The sequence below is a fragment of the Asparagus officinalis genome, chromosome 6 (assembly GCF_001876935.1).
Source record: "Asparagus officinalis chromosome 6, Aspof.V1, whole genome shotgun sequence".
Taxonomy (NCBI): Eukaryota; Viridiplantae; Streptophyta; class Magnoliopsida; order Asparagales; family Asparagaceae; genus Asparagus; species Asparagus officinalis.
The window spans coordinates 15,898,634-15,923,692 of record NC_033799.1 but is presented as its reverse complement, the minus strand read 5'-3'; the positions used below and the strand labels follow the sequence as shown (position 1 = coordinate 15,923,692).

Genomic DNA, 25,059 nt, shown 5'->3' with positions numbered 1-25,059 from the left:
GATCTTGATAGTACTGGGTTGGTGCACACCAGAGTACTGTACTGCTGTTCCTGGAAGCAGTTTGGCATTGGGATCCTTGCACCGGAGTAGGCCAAATATTGCTTTAAGCACATCATTTCTATAACGCACAACAGTGAACTAAAAAAATTTAAAAATTACAGCACATCTATTTTCTCAGTTTAATTCCAGATTCCACTATAATTTCCAACAATCTTAAAATAATATTTCTGATCTACTAATAGATCCTGCAAGGACTCTTGGAGTGGACTGTCTCAAGTTAGAAAACTTTGATGGATCTAACTTTAATGCATGGTGTCGAAAAGTGATTTTTGGGATGTAACTCCTAAAAATCTACTATGTGGTTTCTGAGGAGAGACCTAACTTTGAAGAAGACTCAGAGTCTGAAGCCTCTTGGGATAAAAATGATCATTTCTGCAGGAGTTATCTCCTCAACTGTCTGGCTGATCACCTGGCAGATACTTACACCAACAAGCCGTCTGCAAAGGAAATCTGGAATGCTCTGGAGGAGCAATACAAGGATGAGGAGAAGCTTTCCAAGTCTCACCTCATTGACAAATTTCTGGACTTCAAGTTTGAAGATGACACTGAGGTTTTGTCTCAAGTCAAAGAACTCGAAAAGCTTGTTATGAAGCTAAAGGATGAAAAGATCAGTCTTTGTCAAACCTTCATTTCTGGTGCAATTGTTAACAAGCTTCCTCCATCTTGGATGTCGTTCTCCACGGACATTCGAAGAAGGAAAAGACAGGTGACTCTGTCTGATTTGAAGAGGTTTATTCGGATCGAGGACGAGATTCGAACTCGCACAAAGAATGAGCTCCTAGCTAAGCAGAAGGCGTCTGCTAATATGGTGGCAACTAACTCTGAGAAGGGTACCAATTCTTCTAAGAAAAAGAAATCTTTTAACAAAAAGAAGAATGATAATCCGAAGAACTTGAATGTACAGAAGAAAGATTTCAAGAAGAGCGGCAAATGCTTCAACTGTGGGAAGCAAGGGTATTTTGCCAAGGACTGCAAAACACCAAAGAAGGGAACAGCACACAATGTTAATCAAATTGATAATTGTGTGGCTATGCTCTTTCAGGTGATAACTCCCAGCAAAGTCTCTGGTTGGTGGTTAGATACAGGTGCTATCTGTCATGTCTGTTCCAACAGAGATTTGTTCTCTTCCTATGCTGCTGCCAAAGAGAACGTATCAATGGTTTATCGTTCTGTTGTTCCTGTTCTTGGAACTAGGATTATGGTGCTGACTCTTTCTTCAGGGAAGACTCTCACATTGAAGGATGTGAAACATGTTCCCTCAATTACTAAAAACTTAGTCTCTGGAAGCCTGCTGTGTGATGTTGGTATGAGGATGGATTTCCAAGGAGGAAAGGCTGTGTTATCATTTAAGAAAATGTATTTTGGTAATGCATATCATACTGATGGCATGTATAAGATCAGTACTATTGTACCCAATTCAGTTGTAAATAAAGTATCATCTTCTGCTTACTCCTCTGTATTATGGCATAATAGGCTAGGACATGTAAATTATAGAAAGTTGTCTAGCACTCCTCTGTATTATGGCATAATAGGCTAGGACATGTAAATTATAGAAAGTTGTCTAGCATGGAGAAGTTAGGATTACTTCCGAGTAAATTATAGAAAGTTGTCTAGCATGGAGAAGTTAGGATTACTTCCGAAATGTGGGGGTAACAAACCTAATAAGTGTGAAGTATGTGCGCAAGCAAAGCTGACAAGGAAGTCATTTCTAAGTGTCACAAGGAGCACCAACCTATTGGATCTGATTCACTCAGATACTTGTGATTTTAAAAGCTTCGTCACTCGAGGTGGCATGAAGTACTTCATCACTTTCATTGATGACCACTCTCGCTTCTGCCACGTCTACCTACTAAAATCTAAAGATGAAGCTTTCAGTAAGTTCGTTGAGTTTTGGACTCGAGTGGAGAAGTAGCTTGGACTTCAGGTGAAAAGACTCAGGAGTGACAGAGGAGGAGAGTACCGATCTAAGGAGTCAGAGGCATATTTCAAGGAGCATGTAATCATTGCTGAAACCACTGCTCCGTATTCTCCATAATCTAATGGAATTACAGAAAGGAAGAATCGCACATTAACCGAGATGGTGAATTCGATGCTAATCACGTCCGGTCTACCTACATGCTATTGGGGAGAGGCTTTGCTGATGGCAAATTGGATTCTGAACAGAGTACCATATTCCAAAACGGATAGTACTCCTCATCAGTTATGGTTAGGATATCCAGATCCTTTGGATAGTCTCAAAGTGTGGGGGTGTCTCGCATATGTTCGAGTTCCAGATATCAGAAGGCCTAAGCTCGGACCAAAGGCAAACAGATGTGTGTTTCTTGGCTTTGCTGAAGATAGTGATGCTTGCAGGTTCCTTGATCTTGGAACCAACTCCATCATTGAAGCTCGGGATGCAAAATTCTTTGAGGATAAGTTTATCAAAGATAAAGGATTATTGCTCAAAGATATAGCAGAGAATGCTAGTATGTCAGAACCACCAGAGGAGCCAGTTTCGCGAGAAACTGAAAATGTCAGTGATGAAGGAGTTACTGAACAATCTTCCAAGCGTGTCAGGAGATAGAAAGATTTTGGAGATGATTTTATCACCTATAATATGAAAGGAGACCCACAGACTTTTCAAGAAGCAATGCAGTCAACAGACGTTCTTCTATGGAAAGAAGCTATAGATGATGAGATGGATTCAATGATTTAAAATCACACGTGGGAGCTGGTGGATGTACCTGAAGGTGCTAGGCCTATCGGTTACAAGTGGATCTTCAAAAAGAAGTTTTGTCCTGATGATACTATTGAGAAGTACAAAGCAAGACTAGTGGCGAAAGGATTCTCTCAGAGAGAAGGAATAGATTTCTTTGACATCTATGCACCAGTTTGCAGGATTACTACCATCAGAGTGCTTATCGCATGGGCGGCGATAAAAATGTTCGTCATACATCAGATGGATGTGAAGACTGTCTTTCTCAATAGAGACCTCACAAAAGAGATCTATATGGAGAAACCATAAGGACTTGATGCTCCAGCTGGTAAAGTTTGTAAGCTTATTAAGTCTCTATATGGACTTAAATAGGCACCGAAACTCTGGCATGAGAAGTTCGATGGGGTTGTTCGCAATAATGGGTATCAAGTCAGTGAGTCTGACAAGTGTCTATACATCAAGATTGCTGAAGGGAAGATGGTGGTTATCTGTCTCTATGTGGATGATATGCTCATCGTCGGGAGTGATTTGGAGATAGTAACATCTACCAAAAAATTTCTATCAGCTCAGTTCAGCATGAAGGACCTTAGAACTGCGGACGTGATTCTCGGAATCAAAATCATATACTCTGAAGAGGGTATTGGATTGTCCCAATCTTATTATGTTGAGAGCATGCTAAGGAAGTATGGCTACTACGACCTTTCAGAACTGTCAGTGCCGTATGATTACAACAAGAAGCTTCGACCGAACACTGAAAGACCAGTAGAGCAGCTAAGGTACTCAAAGATATTTGGAAGTCTTATGTACACGATGAGCTACACAAGGCCAGATATAGCATTTGCTGTAGGAATGCTTAGTAGGTTCACAAGTAATCCTGGAAAGCTTCACTGGGATGCTGTCCAGAGATTGATGAAATACTTGAAAGGAACTACAGGTCTGGGTCTATTCTACACTGGATATTCGGCTGTAATCGAAGACTATTTAGATGCGAGCTGATGCTCAGAACTAGATGAGTGCAGATCTACTAGAGGTTTTGTCTTCACCATGGGCGGAGCTGCCGTCTCGTGAAAATCTAAGAAGCAAACTATGATTGCACAGTCATCGATGGAATCTGAGTTCCTCGCACTCTGTGCTGCAGGAGATGAAGCTGAGTGGCTCAGTTGTATTCTCCGATACCTTCCATTGACAGAATTGTAAGGCGCAATTACAATCTATTGTGATAATTAGGCAACGGGTACTGTGACAACAAACTCGTTATTCAATGAAAAGAAGCGGACCATTCGTCTAAAGCATGGCTAATTGAGAAAACTCATTTTCCAAGGAGTCATCTCGGTGATTGACGTTCGGTCTTCAGAGAATGTGGTTGATCCTTTGACTAAAGGTCTAAAAAAGGACATAGTCGAAAGGACGTCTGCTGCAATGGGTCTCAAAGTTTTGTGAGTCTTACAAATACTTATCATGTTCATCCAATTATTAGTTCAAAGCTTATGCTACTAATAATAAAGATAACTGGTTCAAAAGTCAAGTAAGATTTGCAAAGTTTGGTGAGTCTTACAAATACTTACCATTTCGTCAAGTTATTAGTTCAAAGCTTACGCTACTAATGACCAAATGATTGGTTCAAAAGTCAAGTAAGATTTACAAGTGAAATCCTATCATGGAGGTTGGCTCTTAAGCCTTAATGGATCCAAAGCATTTCGGATGCGGGATGTTTGATAGGTAACATGCCTAAAGGACTCACCGATAATCCTATCATGTAAAGGGGCTGGCTGTTAAGCCTTAATGGATCCAAAGCATTTCGGATGCGGGGTGTTAGATAGGAAACACGCCTAAAGGACTCACCTAGAATCCTATCATGAGAGAGGATGGCTCTTAAGCCTTAATGAGTTCAAAGCATTTCGGATGCGGGATGTTTTATAGGACACATACCTAAAGAACTCACCTATGCCTGGGTGGAGATTTGGCCGTCTCCTATGGTATCTTATGGAAAGATACCTAGAGCCCTAGCAGAAACCAGAACTAGCACAGGGCCATAAATGTGCAAAGGCAAAGGCAAGTGTGGTTCAAAGTGAAAACTACCACATATGAGTTTGATCTTGTATGATCGCTGGATTTTTGACATGTGCTGGTTCAAGTCTCTGTGACACCATGCATCTATCTTCTATTCAGTTGGTCTAAGGGGGATTCAAGTCCTTGCGACATCTACCTTATGCATAACGATTGAAACGACGGCACCATTACACGATACTAGTTTAAAAGCTTATGGGGGATTATTGGATTTTTTTGGTCAAAACTGCTTTCCAAAATGAGTTTTCAAACTATATATATATTAACTACAAGTACTTTTCATAAATGCTTAGTAGCCTAGTGGAAAGTTAACGTTTTGTTGTTTCAAAAGGTCCCTTGTTCGAGGCTTGCCAACGGCAAGCCGAGAAGTGTTTTATTTGAATTAATCCCTCATAAGTTCTAGTGGGTCGTGGGTCGTGGGTCATGGGTCGTGGGTCGTGAGCCGTGGGCCAATGGGCTGGGGATCGGGGCTAATCGGGCTGAGGCGCTAAGTGGCGCTTTGTTAGGCGCAGTTTGCACTTTCCATGAAGGTTGCCTCGCAGGTTGCTTCGCAGCATGCGGACGAGCTGCGTATTCGCACGAGGGTGACCCTAACATTCTTGTAGTTTGACAAGGTTCGCTCGTTCGACGAAGTTCATCTATCATACGAGGTTTGCCTGTTTGACGATGTTCATTCGTTTGACGATGTTCGTCTGTCATACGAGGTTCGCTTGTTTGATGAGGTTCGTCTGTCATACAAGGTTTACCTGTTTGACGAGGTTCGTATGTCATACGAGGTTCGCCTGTTTGACTATGTTCGCTCGTTCGACGAGGTTCGTCTATCATACGAGGTTCACCTGTTTGACGACGTTCGTTTGTCAAACGAGGTTCGTCTGAACTACTGAGTCGTGACCCTCGCGTTTTGTAGCAATACGTCCATTGATTACCTCGTATTCAGGAGTTAATGCATGTAGCAGTTACAATAGCATTAAGAGCAATTTAATACATTGATGTTACAATCTTAATTGTCTTTAAGAATTGTAATGGTCACATTAATTGCTAGTGACTCTTGAGCTGGCCTTAGAGGCCTTGTGGCTGTATTTATAGGCTTTGGGACCTCTGTTTTCGGATAAGAACGACCGATTCACTCTTATCCTCACTCATAACCACTTTATCACATTCTAGGATTGGTTCAGATCAGTTGGAATAAATCCAGGTGGTTAACGTCGAAAAACGGCTTGAAACTGCAAAAAATCAGTTTTTGGGGCTGCGGACGCCCGCGGTGTCTCGGTAGTGGCCGAGACACCAATGGGTGTCTCGCCAAGGCCTGGAACATTATTTCGCATGTTCTGTCCGTTTCCGCCGTATCTTTGCCGTCCGAACTCGCAATTACGTGATTCAAAGTGCGTAGGAAAGCCGACGAGGAGATATACAAGCTCCTATAGTTGGATCATATATGGAGCAGATGGGATATGAAGGGTGATTCGTCTTTTATCAGCGAAGCGTGGCTCCCGATCAGTTCATATCCTCGTTATTCTGCAGTTCCGTTGCTTCACACGGTTTGTCGAATTACTTCATGCGCTCTTCGACGATAAATAATCTTACGTGACTCAGATAGTGACGTTCATCGTCTTCTCTCAGCTTCGAGCTGTTTGTGGGAACTTATAAGCAATTTTTGATGCCTACAAAGACGTTGAGATGTCAAGATGGATTGAAACGGCGATGCCGTTACTGACTGTGAAACGGCAATATGCCGCTTGTTTGAGGACGAGAGACGGCTTGAAACGATGATGCCATTAATTGAGACCGCGCGAGAAACGATCTTGAATACGAGAACACGAAACGTGTTAAGAGGCTGCAAAGCAGCAAGACCAAAATTCTGGCAGAGGAATGCAAAAAAGCGTTAAACGACTACAAAGCAGCAATGCCAAGATTTGGCAAAAGAACGCAGAAACGTTAAAAAATTTTATTGGAAGGGAAATAATAATAAGTCTAGCTCTGATACCATGTTAAACTAAGAGAGAGAGTCTTGGGTAAATTTCCCTTAAGTTGAATATTGAGTGTATACATATATTTATACAAGTAGAGGAGGGTGAGATGTGTTCTCACAACCAATGTGGGACTAAAACCCACTACAATACACTATTATCAACATTGCATATACTGAAAATGATCATTTAAGAACTCAGGTGAATCATAGCTTGATGTTCTCCTCATGGCTGTGCTTGCTCTCCTCTTTTTGTTGTTGTTGTTGTTGTTGTTGCATTCAACAATCCAGTGCATCAATTATGATCATAATGCCCAAAAGTATATACTTTTTTCGTAAAATCAAATATGAGGTCGAGAAAGCTGAGTGTTAATTATTGAAAAAAGTGAAACATATGCAGTATTGTCTCAGTTAATGTACCGAATGCAGATGACAAACTTCGGAAAGAGGGAAGGGAGGATCAAATAAGGATCCATTCAGAACCGCCTGTGCTATAATTTTGTTGGCAGCTTCTGTAGCATGAATTCCATCCCAGCTCACATACTCTCCCGGATCAGTGCAAGCGGTTGCGGTTACATTGATACCATTTATAATCTTTGTATTGCCACAAAAAACTTGTGGGTTGAAGTTATAAGCACCACCACCAGCGCCGCAACAAGCTTTGTTTCCAAATACGAACCCTGATTAGGAAAAAAAATGAAACACTATTTAATATCAAGCGTAAAGTAAACAGCTTACTCGTTTTATTACCAAAGGTAATACTATTTCTCTATCTCTTCTAATCAGACATGTACTTTTGTTCAGTTACTTAGTAAAACATAAATTACATCTTGAATTTAATGCCATATACACTGTGTGTGTGATTGATGTTAAATGGCTGACAGGAAATGATGAATAAAACACTTTTTCAACAATGGAGAACAATTTTATTGGTAAGTTAATATGATTAAGGAATACGGATGGAATAAGAATTAATCATTTTTTTTTAAAATTCCTGCAAGTGAATACGCTAATGCTACTACTGTCAAGATTTTTGGAAGATGAGAGGAAAAATACTTTTGGGGAACGCGAGAAGGGGAACACGAAAAACAGAAAAACGTATGAAGGAAACTTCATATGCATGCCTAACGTAATAAAGAAATCTTCAAGCTGACAGCACAATGTAAAAGTCTTTCAGAGGGATTAAAAGAGTAGATGAATTCAACTTTAACCAAATTCTGTAGAAGAGCCTCTAATTTAATAGGAATATCATATGAAATGAGGAACATAGGGAAAAAGAATTTAGGAAACAAGCTGGTATGAGCTGGTGTTATAAGAGAAGGAAGATAACAACGTAAGAAGACTATATTTCTTTGAAAAAAAATAGTCCTACCGAAAAGAGAGGTGCATGCATAAATATTGAATTTCAATAGAGAACTTTAACTAAGGAATTTCCTAACCATGGTCTTTAGGATGCTGAAAAAGCTCAAGCTTGATAGAATGAGTGTCCACATATATAACAGAGGCATCCAGTAGCTGATCTCGAATCTGCCCAAGTCTTTCCTTCAATAAATTGTTGTAGTAGACAACTGCATCATTATATGAAATCATGCAGCCGTATATATCCAAGTCTGATGCATCGTGAGGGAGTTCTGTCAGAAATGCTGGGAAGCAACCGATGGGTGCAAGGTTCGCCACCAAGAATGTCCGTCCACCAATATCATATAGTTCCTGATTCATATTTCGTTAGGTAAGGTATGTAAATTGTAACTTTGCAAATGAGAGCATGTGTCCTAGAAAAAAAAAATTAAAAAAACAAAAACAAAACAAAACAAAATTCAGATTTTTTAAGGCTTATTTTCACTTCGTAACCACCAAAATATTCTTTTAACACTTAGATATCCCAAAGTTTCAATCTCATTTCACATTGATGCACATTGATGCTCCCCGTCCAGATGTCATTAGTTTTTCTATTAAATTCGTATTGCGTGCTTTGCAAGTGATAGTTCGTCAGCTTCTGGGCGCAACTGGGTAACATGGGACTGAATGCATTACGTGCTTACCCAAATTTAGTAGAAAATCTAACGAAGTCTGGGTGAGGGTATTAAAAGTGAAGTGAGATTGAAACTTCGGAGTATCAGAGCGTCAAACATACTTTGGGTGTCACAACGAAAAATACGTAAACTTTGGGTAACAAAGGAAAATAAGCTTTTTTTATGTAGCAGCAGTAAGTTTAGTACAAGAAAACCAAGATCTTTCACCTTTATTGTTGAAGCAATCTGAGAGGCAACCTGAGGAACATATTGCTTAATTCCTTCAATCCCAAGCGTTCCAGCATTGCTTGTAAAGTCATTTTGGCCGATGTCTATGGTATATAGTGATTGGCTGAAGACGTTTCGAGGAGGAAGATAACCTGCACATGTCAGTCATAACTTAATCTCTCTCACATGCACGCACTCACGCACACTTATAGTCAGAGCTGAATGAATAATTGCTATGACTAGTTAGATAATCCTTTTTTTCACTCTGTGCTTTCTCTTAATACTGCAATTTTTACAACCTCTTTCATTCTATACTATTTAACCGCCAGTCCTTGGGTCCATTGATAAAAACAGCCACTTAACCTGCCTCCAATGGGATATTATAATTGAACTGCTACCTGTTATATATATACGGTTCACTCTTATTATGCACAAGCTATATACTTCATCGAAGGTTTAAATTGTTGACTTTGTTGGCTTGAATCTAAAATTGGATGGGACCAATTTCCAATCAAATCCCTGATGGATCGAAGAATGACAGCAAAAAGATTGAAAAGAACATTTGCTCTCAATTATTCAAAAGTCATCGGGTGTGTTTTCAACGAAAGTGAGAAAACTACAAACCTACTCTCATTTTTCAACAAAGGAACATCAGCCGATTTTATGTCACACTCCATCTTTATGTCACTTTCTCACTTGTGGTCCCCCCCAATCAATCAATCATTCTTCACTGATTGATTTTTTAATCTCTGTGTGAATTAAAAGGAAGAGAGTGTAAGGTAGAGTAAGACACACAACGAATAAGTGAGCTCTCAAATTTTGTATGAGTGTTGTAATTTGAGAAAGAAATATAGTGAAACACCCTCTTGCCGTGGACGTAGATCAATTTGATCGAACCACGTAAATATTGTGTTTGTGATTGTCTCTCTATTTTCTGGTTCTGTGTTTAAATTATCCCAACAAACTGGTATCAGAGCTTCTCGGTTTCTAGGACAGCTTTCAATCCTCCACAATGGCTTCTGTGAAGTTCTCGGTGTCGATCTTTGATGGCCAGAACAATTTCGGCCTATGAAGGATAAAGATGAAGGCTTTGTTGCGACGTGAAGGCACAGTTAAAGCTATCGATGGGAAATACCCAGAAGATATGACTAGTACCGAGATCGAAGAGATGGACGAAAAGGCTCACAGCGCCTTGCAATTGTCACTGTCCGACAATGTGCTTCGTGAAGTTGCTGATGAGGAAACGACAGCGGGGTTGTGGGTCAAAACTCAAAGTCTCTATTTGAAGAAATCTCTTACTACGAGATTATACCTGAAGCAACGGCTATACACATTGAAGATGAAGGAAGGTATCTTACTACGAGATTATACCTGAAGCAACGGCTATACACATTGAAGATGAAGGAAGGTACACCCATTCAGGAACACCTTGATGAATTTAATAAAATTGTCATGGATATGAAAAACCTGGATCTAAAGCTTGATGATGAAGACCAAGCTCTCATTGTGTTGTGTTCCTTGCCTGACTCTTACGAAAACTTTGTTAACTCTATGTTGTATGGAAGAGAATCCATAAGTCTTGAGGATGTGAAGGCCGCTTTGAATTCTGCTAAGTTAAGAACAAAGTTGAATGGGAGAGGTACCGATAGGCAGGCTGATGGTCTGCTAGCCAGAGGTAGAATGAAGACCAGAGAGGGTGATAAAGTGCAATCCAGAAATCGTTCAAAGTCCAGGTCAGCCCAAAACAAGAAACATGTGGAGTGTTTCTACTATCACAAGAAAGGGCATTACAAGTCAGAATGCTATGCTCTAAAGAAGAAAGACAACCAGCGTGGTGAAACCTCTGATTCAGCTAATACGGCAAAGGCTGATACTGTCGTAGTTGCTGAGACGGTTCTTGCAGTTTGTCCCTTGGATAGCCGTTCCGATAGAGAATGGATCTTGGATACGGATGCGTCTTATCATATGTGTCCAAATAAAGATTGGTTCACTACTTACAGATCTATAAGTGGTGGATCATTTTTGATGGGCAACAATGTAGTTTGCAAGACAGTTGGCATTGGTACAATTCGCATCCGGTGTCACGATGGGATAGTAAGAACTTTATCAGATGTGAGACACATCCCGGACTTAAAGAAAAATCTGATTTCTTTGAGTTCTTTGGATTCTATTGGGTGTTCTTACACTGGTGAAGGTGGAGCTCTTAGAGTTACTAAGGGTTCATTGGTTGTGATGAAAGGTAGTAAGGTGAACAGTCTTTATGTTCTCCAATGCAGTACGGTGACAGGCTCTGCAGGTGTGTCTTCTGATGCTGATAGGGACACTACTCAGTTGTGGCACATGCGCTTAGGCCACATGAGTGAGAAGGGGATGACTATTTTGAGTAAACATGGCTTACTCTGTGGTAATCATACATCATCACTGGATTTCTGTGAGCATTGTGTGTTTGGGAAGAAAACTCGGGTCAGCTTCTCGACTGGCTCACATACGACGAAGGGCACTCTCGACTACATCCATTCAGATTTGTGGGGACCTGCTCAGGTTCCATCCAAAGGTGATGCTCTTTATTTTCTGAAGTTTATTGATGGTTTTTCCAGGAAAGTTTGGGTTTACTTTCTCAGGTGCAAAAGCGAGGTGTTCGAAACTTTCAAAAAGTAGAAAATACTTGTTAAAAATCAAACTGAAAAGAAGATTAAACGTCTCCGAACAAATAATGGCCTAGAGTTCTGTAGTGGAGAGTTCAATCAATTCTGCTCAAATTCTGGGATCGTACGACATTGCACGGTCAGACACACTCCTCAGCAAAACGGGGTGGCGGAACGCATGAATAGAACGTTGACGGAGAGAGCTAGGTGTATGCTCTCAAACTCTGGGTTGGATAAAGACTTCTGGGCTGAAGCTGTTAATACAGCTTGTTACTTGGTGAACCGGTCTCCTTCTACCACCATTGAACACAAGACTCCAAATGAGGTATGGTCAGGTAAACCAAATGACTATTCAAATTTAAAGGTATAACACAAGACTCCAAATGAGGTATGGTCAGGTAAACCAAATGACTATTCAAATTTAAAGGTATTTGAATATCCCGCTTACTATCATGTTAGAGAGGGTAAGCTTGAGCCTAGAGCTAAGAAATGCATATTTATTGGTTATACTGATGGTGTTAAAGGTTATCATTTGTGGAGTCTTGAACCTGATTCACCTAAATTCATTATTAGTAAAGATGTTACTTTTAATGAAAGATATATGTTTAATTATGGGAAGGTTTCTATTGAGTCTACAGGAAATATAGAGAAGATAATGGATAAGGTGGAGCTTCAGGTGGAGCTCGAGGGAGAGACGTCTTAAAAGTTGTCTATAAAAATTGCTCCTACAGTTGTAGAAGAGCAACATGATTCAGGCTCAGATGCTGATGATGCTGAGATTGAAGAACCTTATTCCATAGCCACTGGCAGGATGAGGAGACAGATCAAACCTCCTCAAAGATACGCACATGCTGAATTAGTGGCATATGCTCTCATGATAGCTGAAAAGATGTGTATTCAAGAGCCATCAAACTTTACTGAAGCTGCCTCATGCGGAGAATCTGGACGTTGGACCACGGCTATGACAGAAGAACTCGAGTCACTCTACAAGAATCAGACTTGGGATTTGGTGCAATTACCTAAGGGTAAAAGGGCAATTGGTTGAAAGTGGATTTTCAAAAAGAAAGAAGGGATCCCAGGGGTTGAAGATGCTAGATTCAAAGCACGGTTGGTGGCTAAGGGTTATGGACAAAAGGAGGGAATTGACTATGATAAAGTGTTCTCTCCGGTTATGAAACATACCTTCATCCGTGTATTGCTTGTTATGGTTACTCTATTTGATCTGGAGCTTGAGCAGCTTGATGTGAAGACTGCATTCTTACATGGAGAACTTGAGGAGACTATCTACATGTCTCAGCCAGAGGGATACTTCGTAGAAGGTAAAGAAGATCAAGTTTACAGATTGAAAAAATCCTTGTACGACCTGAAGCAATCTCCCAGACAGTGGTACAAGAGGTTTGATAATTTTATGCTTAGTCATGGGTACTCAAGAAGTACTTATGATAGTTGTGTGTACTACATGCATCTAGGAGATGATTCTTTTATTTATCTTCTATTATATGTCGATGACATGCTTATTGCTGCTAAGAACATGTCACAGATTCTTATTTTGAAGAAACAACTTAATGATGAGTTTGAAATAAAAGATCTTGGTGCAGCAAAGAAGATCTTAGGTATGGAGATCAGGAGGGACAGGAAAGCTGGAACTTTATAGCAAAGAAGATCTTAGGTATGGAGATCAGGAGGGACAGGAAAGCTGGAACTTTATATCTCTCACAGAAGAGTTATATTGAAAAGGTGAGCTGGAACTTTATATCTCTCACAGAAGAGTTATATTGAAAAGGTGCTTGAACGCTTTGGGATGAAAAGAGCCAAGCCCGTTACGACTCCTTTGGCTCCTCACTTTAGGCTCTTGACTTTAGATTCACCTACAAGTGAGAACGAGAAGAAGGAGATGTCCCGAGTTTCATACTCTAATGCAGTGGGTAGCATAATGTATGCTATGATTTGCACTCGTCCAGACATTGCCCGGGCAGTCAGTGTAGTGAGCAGATACATGGCTCAACCAGGAAAGGCACATTGGGAAGCAGTAAAGTGGATCCTACGGTATCTCAGGGGTACCTCAGTTTGGTTTTTGATAGCAGTACTTTGGGAACCTCAGTTGTAGGTTTTGTGGATTCTGATTATGCAGGTGATCTCGATAAAAGGAGATCTTTGACTGGTTATCTTTTTACTCTTTTTGGCTTACCTATTAGTTAGAGAACGACTCTACAGTCGACAGTTGCTTTGTCTACTACAGAGGCAGAATACATGGCAGCAGTAAAAGAATCCATTTGGTTGAGAAATCTCGTGAGGGAGCTTGGACTTCAGCAGAAGGCTAGTTCAGTTGTATTTTGCGACAATCAGAGCGTAATATTTCTAAGCAAAAACTCTGCACATCATGAGAGGACAAAGCATATTGATGTCGGATATCATTTCATTCGTGAGGCAACTGCTGAAAGAAACATCAAGATGAAGAAGATTGGTACTACAGACAACCCAACTGACATGTTGACCAAACCGATTCCGGCCTTCAAGTTCAAGCACTGCTTGAATTTGGGAGGCATTCGCACTTGTTAGATGGCCCCTTTTGGGGCATTATTTGCAAGATAGGTGAAGACTCGCTAGTTATTGATGTTTGGGAATTCAATCCAAGATGGAGATTGTTGACTTTATTGGCTTGAATCTAAAACTGGATGGGACCAATTTCTAATCAAATCCCTGATGGATCGAAGAATGACAGCAAAAAGATTGAAAAGAACATTGCTCTCAATTATTCAAAAGTCATCGGGTGTGTTTTCAACAAAAGTGAGAAAACTACAAACCCACTCTTATTTTTCAACAAAGGAACATCTGCTGACTTTGTGTCACACTCCATCTTTATGTCACTTTCTCACTTGTGGTCCCCCCCCCCAAATCAATCAATCCTTCTTCACAGATTGATTTTTTAATCTCTGTGTGAATTAAAAGGAAGAGAGAGTGTAAGGCAGAGTAAGACACACAACGAATAAGTGAGCTCTAAAATTTTGTATGAGTGTTGTAATTTGAGAAAGAAATATAGTGAAACACCCTCTTGACATAGACGTAGATCAATTTGATCGAACCACGTAAATATTGTGTTTGTGGTTGTCTCTCTATTTTCTAGTTCTGTGTTTAAATTATCCTAACATAAATAATAGTTCTCCAGTTGAATAGACAGACTTTGAACTTATGATCGCTCGGTCAAATTAACCCATTAAGTACAAGCTTAGTGACAAATGTTTTTTAGCAACAAGCTTAATTACACGTCTTTTGGCAGCAAGCTTAATTACTAGGGTTAATTGCACATGGACCCCTGTAGTATCGCATTTTGAAACTTGTTATGCCCGTAGTTTGATTTTGGCGAATGGGTGAATTTTTTCGCCTCTTTTGCCTTTGGTGAAGTTTTTTGTATCACCCTTGGGAGAATTAGTGAGTCTATCAAAGGGTAAAAGAGTCAAAAAAAACTTTTATTCAAGAGGTATATCTGCCAAAATCAAACTACATGGTAATATGTTCCAAAGTGCGATATTACAATGGGTCTATGTGAAACTGATCCTAATTTCAAATGTAATAACTCAATGTCATGTCGTTTCATACATATGAAATTTAATGGTACTTGTTGTGCCCAAGATAAGGCCTACATGAGGAGGTCTACATGAATTAGATTCTATCTATAAGAAATCCACATGAATTAGGATTCTATGTAGAAGAGGATTTGGAGGATCTATTTGAAATAGAAATAGGTTTGGAGAATTCTATATAAGAGAGCTCTGAGATCAATATTTATATGAATAGTTTTTTGGGTGAATAGTATTTGGTGCTACAGTAACCACGGTTTTGCTACAGTGTCATGAGGAGAGAGCAAATGGAGAGAAGAAAAGTGAGAGAAAAGTTCAGATTCTGGATAGCTCGGGTGCCCGATTGTAGTGATTCAAAAACCGTTGTCTTCAGAACGATGACGTCATCGAGGGTACGATGTTGATTTCTCCACGGGAGTTGGAGATTTTTGGTGAGACTGGTTTTAGGGTTTTAATGCCCTAGAGGTAACACTGTAACTTTTTTTTTTGTGATTTAATCATCAAGTTCAGGTGTAACTTGGAGGGATTGTACTCTTGATTCATAATGAAATATTTCTCTCTGGATTACCCGTGGATGTAGGCACGATTTTCCGAACCATATTAAATATTGGTGTTTACTTGCTTATGGTATTTTCATTAGTGTCATTATTCGTTTAGTGTTTAATTCCGCAAATTAATCTCTATAAAATCCCTAACATGTTGTATCAATGCTCTGGTTCGAGGCGTGCTTTGGGATGAAAAAGATGGGGAGTTTTGGCACAATGATAAAATTGGATGGTTTTAATTGGCAAGTATGGAAGTCCAAGGTAGAAGATATTTTGTATTGTAAAGATTTACATGACCCTATTGAGGAAGATAAAGCCAAGCCCGAAAAGATGATTGTAAAGAATGGGAGAAATAATACAGGAAGGCGGTCGGTTATATTTGGATGTGGATCGAAGTTAGTGTGTTTCATCATGTATCGGGTGAGACAAATGTGAAGTTTCTTTGGAAGAAGCTTGAGGATCTCTACGAGCAGAAGACCGTGGGAAACAAAGCATTTATTATGAGGCGGTTGGTGAATTTGAAATTTAAAGAAGGAAGCAATATAGCAGGGCACTTGAATGAGTTTAAGAGTTTAATTAATTAGTTAGCTACCACAAAGATGACTATCGATGATGAGCTACAGTTTTTATTGCTATTGGGTTCTTTGTCTGATAGTTGGGAGACACTAGTTATAACAGTCAGCAACGTAGCTCCAGATGATGTGTTATCGATGAGTATGGTTACTAGTAGTTTATTCAATGAAGAGACTCGGAGGAAGTCTACCAACACAGATAACTCACATGCACTTGTCACAGAGAATAGGGGTAGGAGCAGGTACATGGACCAGTCTAGAGGTCGTGGCACATCCAAGGGTAGATCAAAGTTTAAAGGGAGATGTTGTTTTTATTGTGGGAAGTCGGATCATATCAAGAAGAATTGTTGGGCATTAAAGAAAGATCAAGTTGGGAACAAAAATGAAAAGAAAGATGAGAAGAAGAAAGTTGACAGTGACACTACAACTACTTTGTCTGAGAGAAATATTATTCTCATTTGTAGGGAAGAAGAATGTATGCATGTTGCAAGTCAGAATTACGAGTGGATAGTGGATACAGGAGCTACATGTCATGCTACCTCCAATCGAGACATTTTCACGATGTATAAAGCATGTGACTTTGGCAATGTGAAGATGGGCAATACCAGCTACTCGAAGATTGTGGAACTTTGTGATATACACTTGCAGACAGATACTGGATGCACATTGATCTTAAAGAATATATGGAATGTTCTCAATTTGCGGCTCAACTTAATTTCGGGTCTTGCTTTGGACCGAATGAGATATAAAATTCAATTTGGTGGAGGAAAATGTAAAATCACCAAAGGCTCTCTTGTGGTGGCTAGAGGAAGTGTGTGTTACAATTTATACAAGACTCAAGAGAAGGCTTCATATGATTCTTTGAGCATGGCTCAAGATGGTGACACTCTCAGTTTGTGACATAGGAGGCTCGGGCACATAAGTGAGAAGGGGTTGCAGATATTGGCAAAGAAGTCTTTCATTCCCTTTGCCAAAGGTTCATCACTCATTCCTTGTGATTATTGCTTATTTGGCAAACAACATAGAGTTTCTTTTAGTAATCTTTCTAAAATAAAAGATAATACTCTGGATTTGATTTATTATTATGTTTGTGGTCCTATTGAGGTTGAGTCCTTGGGTGGCAATAAGTATTTTATCATATTTATTGATGATGCATCGCGAAAGATGTGGGTCTTCTTGTTGAGGACAAAGGATCAAGTGTTTTCAGTATTCCAGCAATTTCATGTCATGGTGGAGAAGCAGACAGGAAAGAAGTTAAAGTTTTTACGCACCGATAATGGAGGAGAGTATACTTCCATTGAGTTTAGAGATTATTGCTCAAACATGGTATTCGGTATCAGAGGACAGAGCCAGGCACACCGCATCATAATGGAGTTGCAGAGATGTACAACAAGACTACTATGGAGAAAGTCAGATGCATGTTGAAGATGGTAAAGTTATCTAAGAGTTTTTAGGCTGAAGTTGTTCGCACTGCATGCTACATAATCAATAGGTCTCCTTCAGTTCCTTTGAGTTTTGATATTCCAGAGAGAGTTTGGTCTAAAAAAATATTTCCTATTCCCATATGAAGGTACTTTGTTGCAAGGCGTTTGTACATATTCCAAAGGAGGAGAGACAGAAGCTTGATGATAGAGCGGTTTCTTGCATCTTTCTTGGTTATGGAGAAGATGAGTTTGGCTACAAACTATGGGATCTAGAAAAGAAACAAATTATCAGACGAGCAGATGTAATTTTTCAAAAAGATCAGACTATTGCAGATCTCGGGAGAGCAGAGCAGTCAAATAGTGTTGCTAGTGAGATTTCAGATATGACACACGTTTTGTCTCCAGTACAGTTGCATCCTACAGATATAGAGCAGGTGTATGATAATGATATTGATGATGATGGTCAGACACTAGAGTAAGAACACGATGATCAGGATCATGAGCAGGAGGCTCCTCAGCAGGGGGAGCATCACCAGCAGCAGGAGTTTGTAGAGCCACAACTTAGGAGATCATCTAGAGAGCATCAACCATCCACGAGATATCCTATTTCAGAATATTCTTTACTAACAGAAGAGGAGAAGCCAAAAATCTTTCAGAATGCACATACTCATAAAGACAATGATAGATGGTTCTAGACTATGAAGGAAGAGATGAAGTCTCTTGAGAAGAACGATACTTATGAGTTGGTGGATTTGCCGAAGGACAGAAAAGCTTTGAAGAATAAGTGGGTGTTCAAGTTAAAGAAGGATGGCTACAAAGAGATTGAAAAATACAAAGCCAGATTAGTGGTGAAAGGCTTTGGTCAGAAAAAGGGTATTGATTTTGATGAATTTTTTTCACCGGTTATGAAGATAACGTCTATTAGAGTTATCTTGGGGTTAGCAGCTAGTTTAGACCTTGAGATTGAGCAGCTTGATGTGAAGACTACATTCTTTCATGTTGATTTGGAGAAGGAGATATACATGGAGCACCCGGAGGGTTTTGAAGTGAAGGGAAAAGAGCACATGGTTTGAAGGTTGAAGAAGAGCCTCTTTGGTTTGAAGCAGGCACCCAGACAGTGGTATAAGAAATTTGATTCTTTTATGTTAAGTCATGACTACCAGAGGACAGTTGCAGACCGTGTGTATATTTTAGGAGAATTTTAGATTCTAGTTTCATTATCATTTTTCTTTATGTGGACGATATGTTGATTGTTGGTCAGGATAGTCAAATAATCGGTGGGCTGAAAAATGAGTTATTTAAATCTTTTGACATGAAGGATTTGGGCTCGGCACAACGGATTCTTGGTATGTATATTGCTCGTGACAGGAATGTTAGGAAATTGTTGTTATCACAGGAGAAATATGTTGAACGGTTACTTGGTAGATTCAACATGAAAGATGCCAAGTCAGTCAGTACTCCTCTTGCAGATCATTTGAAGCTTAGCAAGAAATTTTGCCCGACTACAAATGAGAAAAAGAGTGAGATGGAGAATATTCCTTACTCTTCAGCTATAGGAAGTTTGATGTATGCCATGGTTTGCACTTGGCTAGATATAGCTCATGCAGTTGGCGTTATGAGCAAGTTTCTTTCTAATCCAGGGAAAGTTCATTGGGAAGGTATAAAGTGGATCTTAAAATATTTAAAAGACAGTTCCAGATTGTGTTTGAGTTTTGGAGGTTCAAAGACAGTATTATATGGTTTTGTAGATGCGGATATGGCAGGTAATCTCGATCACAGGAAGTCTACCTCAGGTTGGTTGTTCACTTTTACAGGGGGAGCAGTATCTTGGCAGCCCATGTTACAAAAGTGTGTTGTTTTATCTACAATAGAGGCGGGATATAACAATAGAGGCGGAATATATTGCAGCTGTAGAAGCCGGTAAAGAGATAATTTGGTTGAGAAGATTTCTGTAGGAGTTAGACTTACAGCAGGACAATTATCAAATCTTCATTAATAGTCAAAGTGCTCTTAATTTGAGCAAGAATTTTACATTCTATTCCAGTATGAAACACATTGATGTGAGATATCATTGGCTTAGAGAAGCTGTTGAGAAAGAGGAGCTGAAGTTACAGAAGATTCAAACATGAAAATCAAGCAGATTTTTTAATGAAGACCGTTTCCAGAGAGAAGACCGAGTTGTGTCAGCGATTGGCCGGTATGAACTCCCATTGAGGAGTTACAGATTGGCGTACCCCCTCGTTGGACTGGAGGGAGAGATTATTGTGGGTCCAGCCCAAGATAAGGCCTACATGAAGAGGTCTACATGAATTAGAATTTTATCTATAAGAAGTCTACATGAATTAGGATTCTATGTAGAAGAGGATTTGGAGGATCTATTTGAAATAGAAATAGTTTTGGAGAATTCTATATAAGAGAGCCCTGAGATCAATATTTATATGAACAGTTTTTTGGGTGAATAGTACTACGGTGCTACATTAACAGCGGATTTGCTACAGTGTCGCGAGGAGATAAGAAAAGAGAGAGAAAAGTTCAGATTTCGGATAGCTCGGGTGTCCGATTGCAGTGATTCAAAAGCCGTTGTCTTCAGAATGATGACACTGTCGAGGGTATGGTGCTAATTTCTCTACGGGAGTTGAAGATTTTTGGTGAGACAGGTTTTAGGGTTTTGGTGCCCTAGAGGTAACACTGTATATTTCTCTTGTGATTTAATTCTCAAGCTCAGGTGTAACTTGGAGGAATTGTACTCTTGATTCATAGTGAAATATTTCTCTTTGGATTGCCCCGTGGACGTAGGCACGATTTGCCGAACCACGTTAAATTTTGGTGGTTGCTTGCTTGTGGTATTTTTATTGGTGCCGTTATTCGTTTAGTGTTTAATTCCGCAGATTAATCTCCATAAAATCACCAACAACACCTTCTTCAAGGTAATAATAATTTGTAACCACTTCATGCTTGCTACCTATCTCTAGTTGTGGACAGTAAGCGCTTATTTTATGCAGAGGTTCTATGGAAAGTATCTACTGGTCTTAATTACAGTAAATCTCTACACTTGTTCAAAAACAAGGAAAAGAAAATGAAGGAGAAAGACACAAAGCTTGAGTGAACTTGATAGATGCACTCTTCCTTCAAATTTTTCATTGTGGTTAAGCTGGATAGCCAATGAGAACCGGCGTAGCAAAATTGGCTCCGTGACTGTAGTTTGAGCCAATTGATTGCAGGTACGGGCTAAGAAACGGCAGCCCAAGACCTTGCGCTTCAAGAAAAATAATTAAATAAAAATCAGAGCAGGCAAAATAATCAAATAAGTGAAAAGAACGTGGCTCCATTGGAATGTCAATGGGCGTCCTATATACGAACTTAATTACCGAAGAAATCAATGGCTGCTCTACCGTCAGAGGCCCGGCCAGCTGGTTTCTTGAAGTAGGTCATGCCAAAGGGAAGGCGCTGAGCCGGGAACGCAGCCCAAAAGCACCGGGGATCTCTGAATTCGACCGTCACCAAAAGCTTGAACGATGCTGCGAATCTACACAGCGCACCGACAAAGAGCGAACGAGGCCGATATCAACTAGAGACGTGGAATATCAGAGGTTTTGATGAGGAGGATCGAATGAAAACGGCTGCCAGTATTCTTAGCCAGAATGAAAATCAAGCTAATGAAGGAGAATTATATACGAAACTAGAATTAGAAGATATGTCTCTGGATCAGCCGAAAGCATGCAAGGAGTTCGTTAGCTTGCTATAATTCAACGCGTTTGTCATAAAGTGGAGAAGCTATTATTACAATTGTGGTCTGGATTTTTGCGCTGGTTTCCCTATCCGTGAGAATTTTCTGAAGGATAGGAGTAACTAGTACACTTCAGGGGGGAAAGACAGAAGTAGCCCCCCCCCCCCCCCCCCCCAACAAAAAAAAAAAAATTCGTAAACAGAGTCAATGTAGTATTGCTTGCAATGGTGGAAAATACGCGCATTTGATCATTTCTATACCCTCAACGAAATAGTTACCGATTCTATCGCCCAATTAGGAAAAAGAAAAAGGAAATTGGTCCTATCACCCTCAAGACAGACCAGAAAAGTTTCCACCGAAGATGCTAAAATAGTGACAATACAGCATCGTGCTGGTCCCGGATAGAGTTGATGTATGGCATGCACCATCCTTTTGAGAAATTAGAACAGAGATCCACTGAAAGCTTTTGGAGCCATGTGCTCCCCGTTCAAGAAAAGAAATTATTCATATAATTTTCTTCCTACATGCTGACAAACTTGTCAGTAGATGTCACTGAAATTAGGGGTGTCCAAACAAGCCATCAACCGAGATCCAGCCTGGTGTCCGGCCCAAACTCGGGAAATGCCCGGAAACTCGGGCTTAACAGGGCTCCACGCCTGGGTCAGAGGTCCGGGTCCGGGTTGGTTCGGCGAAACCTGACCCGAGCCCGCCCAGCCCAGTCAGAAATAGGGCCAGACTGAAGAATCCGGGTCCGGGTCTTGCCCGGACCAAGACCCGGAACGGTGGGTAGCTATTGGACCGGGCCGGGCGTCTACGCCCGGGCTGGTCCAGGTTTGAACCGAGCAAAATAAATGGGGTATTTTGATTATTTGGCTAGGGGGCTACCTCCATAAATAGATGAGATTTTTATTTATTTTTCTCATCCAAAACTCATCTACTTATCTCTAATACTCTCTTATTCTGTCGTGTACTCTCTAATTCTCTAGTTTTAATGACTTTCTCTACCGACTATGAAGGGCAAATTTCAACTCCCGACATCAAAATAAGTTCTACTACTCCTACAGCTAGTCCTCTTACTATCGATATTGATCCTAAATTCAGCGGCGATGATCCAACACTTAGAGCTCCTAAAAAGCCGAGATCTGATGTGTAGATTTTTTTTTAGAAGATAGAAGTCACTAGGGATCAACACGGCAAACTTCTCACCCAAAATGCCAAATGTGCATTGTGCGGCTATATCTTTGAAGCTCATCATAAGAGCGGCACCAACCACTTCAAACGCAATTTGGGACAACATAAGAGAGTGTTAGTAGTAACATCTCGAGGAGATATCCACCAATCTCTACTCTATCAATCATTTACTACAGGTAGCCTCGGTTACTGAAACTATGACGCGATTAAAGCTAGGAAATGCATCGTAAGGTTTATTATTCTTATAAACATTCATTATAAATTAGTAGAAAATGTTGAATTTGATGATATGATTAGAGATTTTTTTTTATCATGCATTTCAAAAAAAATTCTCATCAATCTTGTCAACGTGATAAGGGGAAAATGCTTCCAGTCCCTAAATTCGTAACAAGTATGCTTCCTCCTCCCAAGACTTTTTCAACGTTCTAAAAACCCCCCAAATTCGTAATAACTGTGTTCTGAGCCCCTAAAACACAAAGCCCAAGAATTTTACACAGGTAAAGACTATAATACCCATTCTCTCCTCCTGTCCCCAACCTAATCCCTCCTCCCCCAAACGTCACATCAACCCCCCTCCCTCCATTCCTCAGGTCCATCATCCCCCTCCCTCAATTCCTAATCCCAAATAATTAGTTATGCAGCACCACAAGCACGCTGGACCATTGCAACTGCTACAACCTTCATGTATCTTCTTTATAAGCCAAGAAACATAACATTAACCCTCATTATCCACCCCTCACCTTGATGGAGTTTCAACCAGGTCATGAAGCTCAGGACCTCAACCTTAACCTGTCCCTGCAGCCCAGGCCTCGTCCTGAGCACGCACGAGTTTTCTCGTGTAACTATTGTTGATGGACTTTTTACAGCGCCCAAGCTCTTGGAGGACACCAGAACGCACACAAGCTAGAGCACAACCTAGCGAAGAGGAGCAGAGAGATGGCTAATGATATCCGACAGTGCTCAACATCGAATTCGGACGGCGAGGGATCTGGTGACAGCTGGCTAAGTAATCCATCAAGATGGAGAGTGGGAGGGAGGATTATTTGTGTGGTGTTGGTGGGAGGTATTAGCGGAGCTTTAGACAGAGGAAAGAAGGGGCGGGTGCTAATGCAGTAGTGGGGATTTATAGAAGGTCTGATGATATAGATGCTAATGAAGTTGATTTATCATTAAGGCTATGAATTTGCGGGCATTATTGGATTCTAGCTAGTTCTCTTAATTAGTTGTCCTCGATCGATTGCCATTAAAAAGGGGGGAAACGGTGAGTCATTTCATTTTTTCTGCATAACTAAGGTTATGAGTTGCTTGTTAAGGTTATGCATTGGTTGTTAAGATTACGAGTTGGTTGTTAAGGTTATGTATTGGTTGTTAAGTTTACGCGTTGGTTGTGAAGGTTAAGCTTAACAACCAACCAGTAACCTTAACAACCAACGCGTAACCTTAACAATCAACGTGTAACATTCACAACCAATGTGTAACCTTAACAAGCAAACCTGTAACCTTCATAAGCAACCCGTAAAACCTTCATAAAAATAAAAAATGAAGGAAATAGAAAAAAAGCTTTAATTTTTTGGACTTCTACTATAATAATTCATAACTTCATAAAAATAAAAAGCAGTAACAATTCTACACTTTCCTTCAGAAAATTCATGCTTACAGCACCCCATAAAACTGTGCAATATATGATTACTTTCATTTTACCACTCAACACTCACTGAGGAGGTGGACTGCCATGGTTTTGAGACCGTTGACCGGGGATAGAGGAAGAAGACGGGGATGTATACGTTTGTTTTAGGTGGTGAGAGTGAGCTGGATTTTGTAATAATATTTCACTTTTAATTTTAATGAAATTTTCAAAAGCTAAGCGATTTACGTGTTGGTTGTTAAGGTTACGGGTTACAAATTTTCTAAACATCTTCATACGTATTACAAATACAATACATTATCTGCAAGCAGATCCATTGAAAATTCTTCCATCGTTGTAGCCTAATTTCTTCAAACAAATTCCTCGAGTAATTGATTATCACATGAACACTCACCCAAACATGAGTGGGGAGTTGCTTCCTCAAATCCACTTCCACACGGACACACGCTGGACTGTCTCTCATCATATGGGCAGTAGCTCGATCGAAGCATAGGTAATCTCAAACTGTAATCTCATCATATAGGCAGTAGCTCGATCGAAGCATAGGTAATCTCATCATCATAAGAGCCACCATATCACTGTAATCTCAAACTGTAGAATGATATATCGTGATTCCAAAGGACCCATGATAAATTCCTCTTTCAATCTTATGAATTGACAGCAGAATAACAATTATCCCAAATAGAATGACTAGGTAAGAACTT

The 25,059-nt window shown here is 40.1% G+C and overlaps 1 protein-coding gene across 1 annotated transcript; it reads right to left on the bottom strand.

Annotated features, from left to right (window-relative positions):
* Nucleotides 6,858–23,306, bottom strand: LOC109845798 (GDSL esterase/lipase At4g01130-like). Its single transcript, XM_020415070.1, has 8 exons — nucleotides 23,224–23,306; nucleotides 21,161–21,318; nucleotides 20,963–21,048; nucleotides 19,761–19,894; nucleotides 16,908–17,023; nucleotides 9,029–9,180; nucleotides 8,228–8,498; nucleotides 6,858–7,468 (listed from the first exon to the last, which is right to left on the bottom strand). Exons 1-8 carry the CDS (start codon nucleotides 23,304–23,306, stop codon nucleotides 7,200–7,202), a joined length of 1,269 nt encoding a protein of 422 aa, XP_020270659.1. The 3' UTR covers nucleotides 6,858–7,199.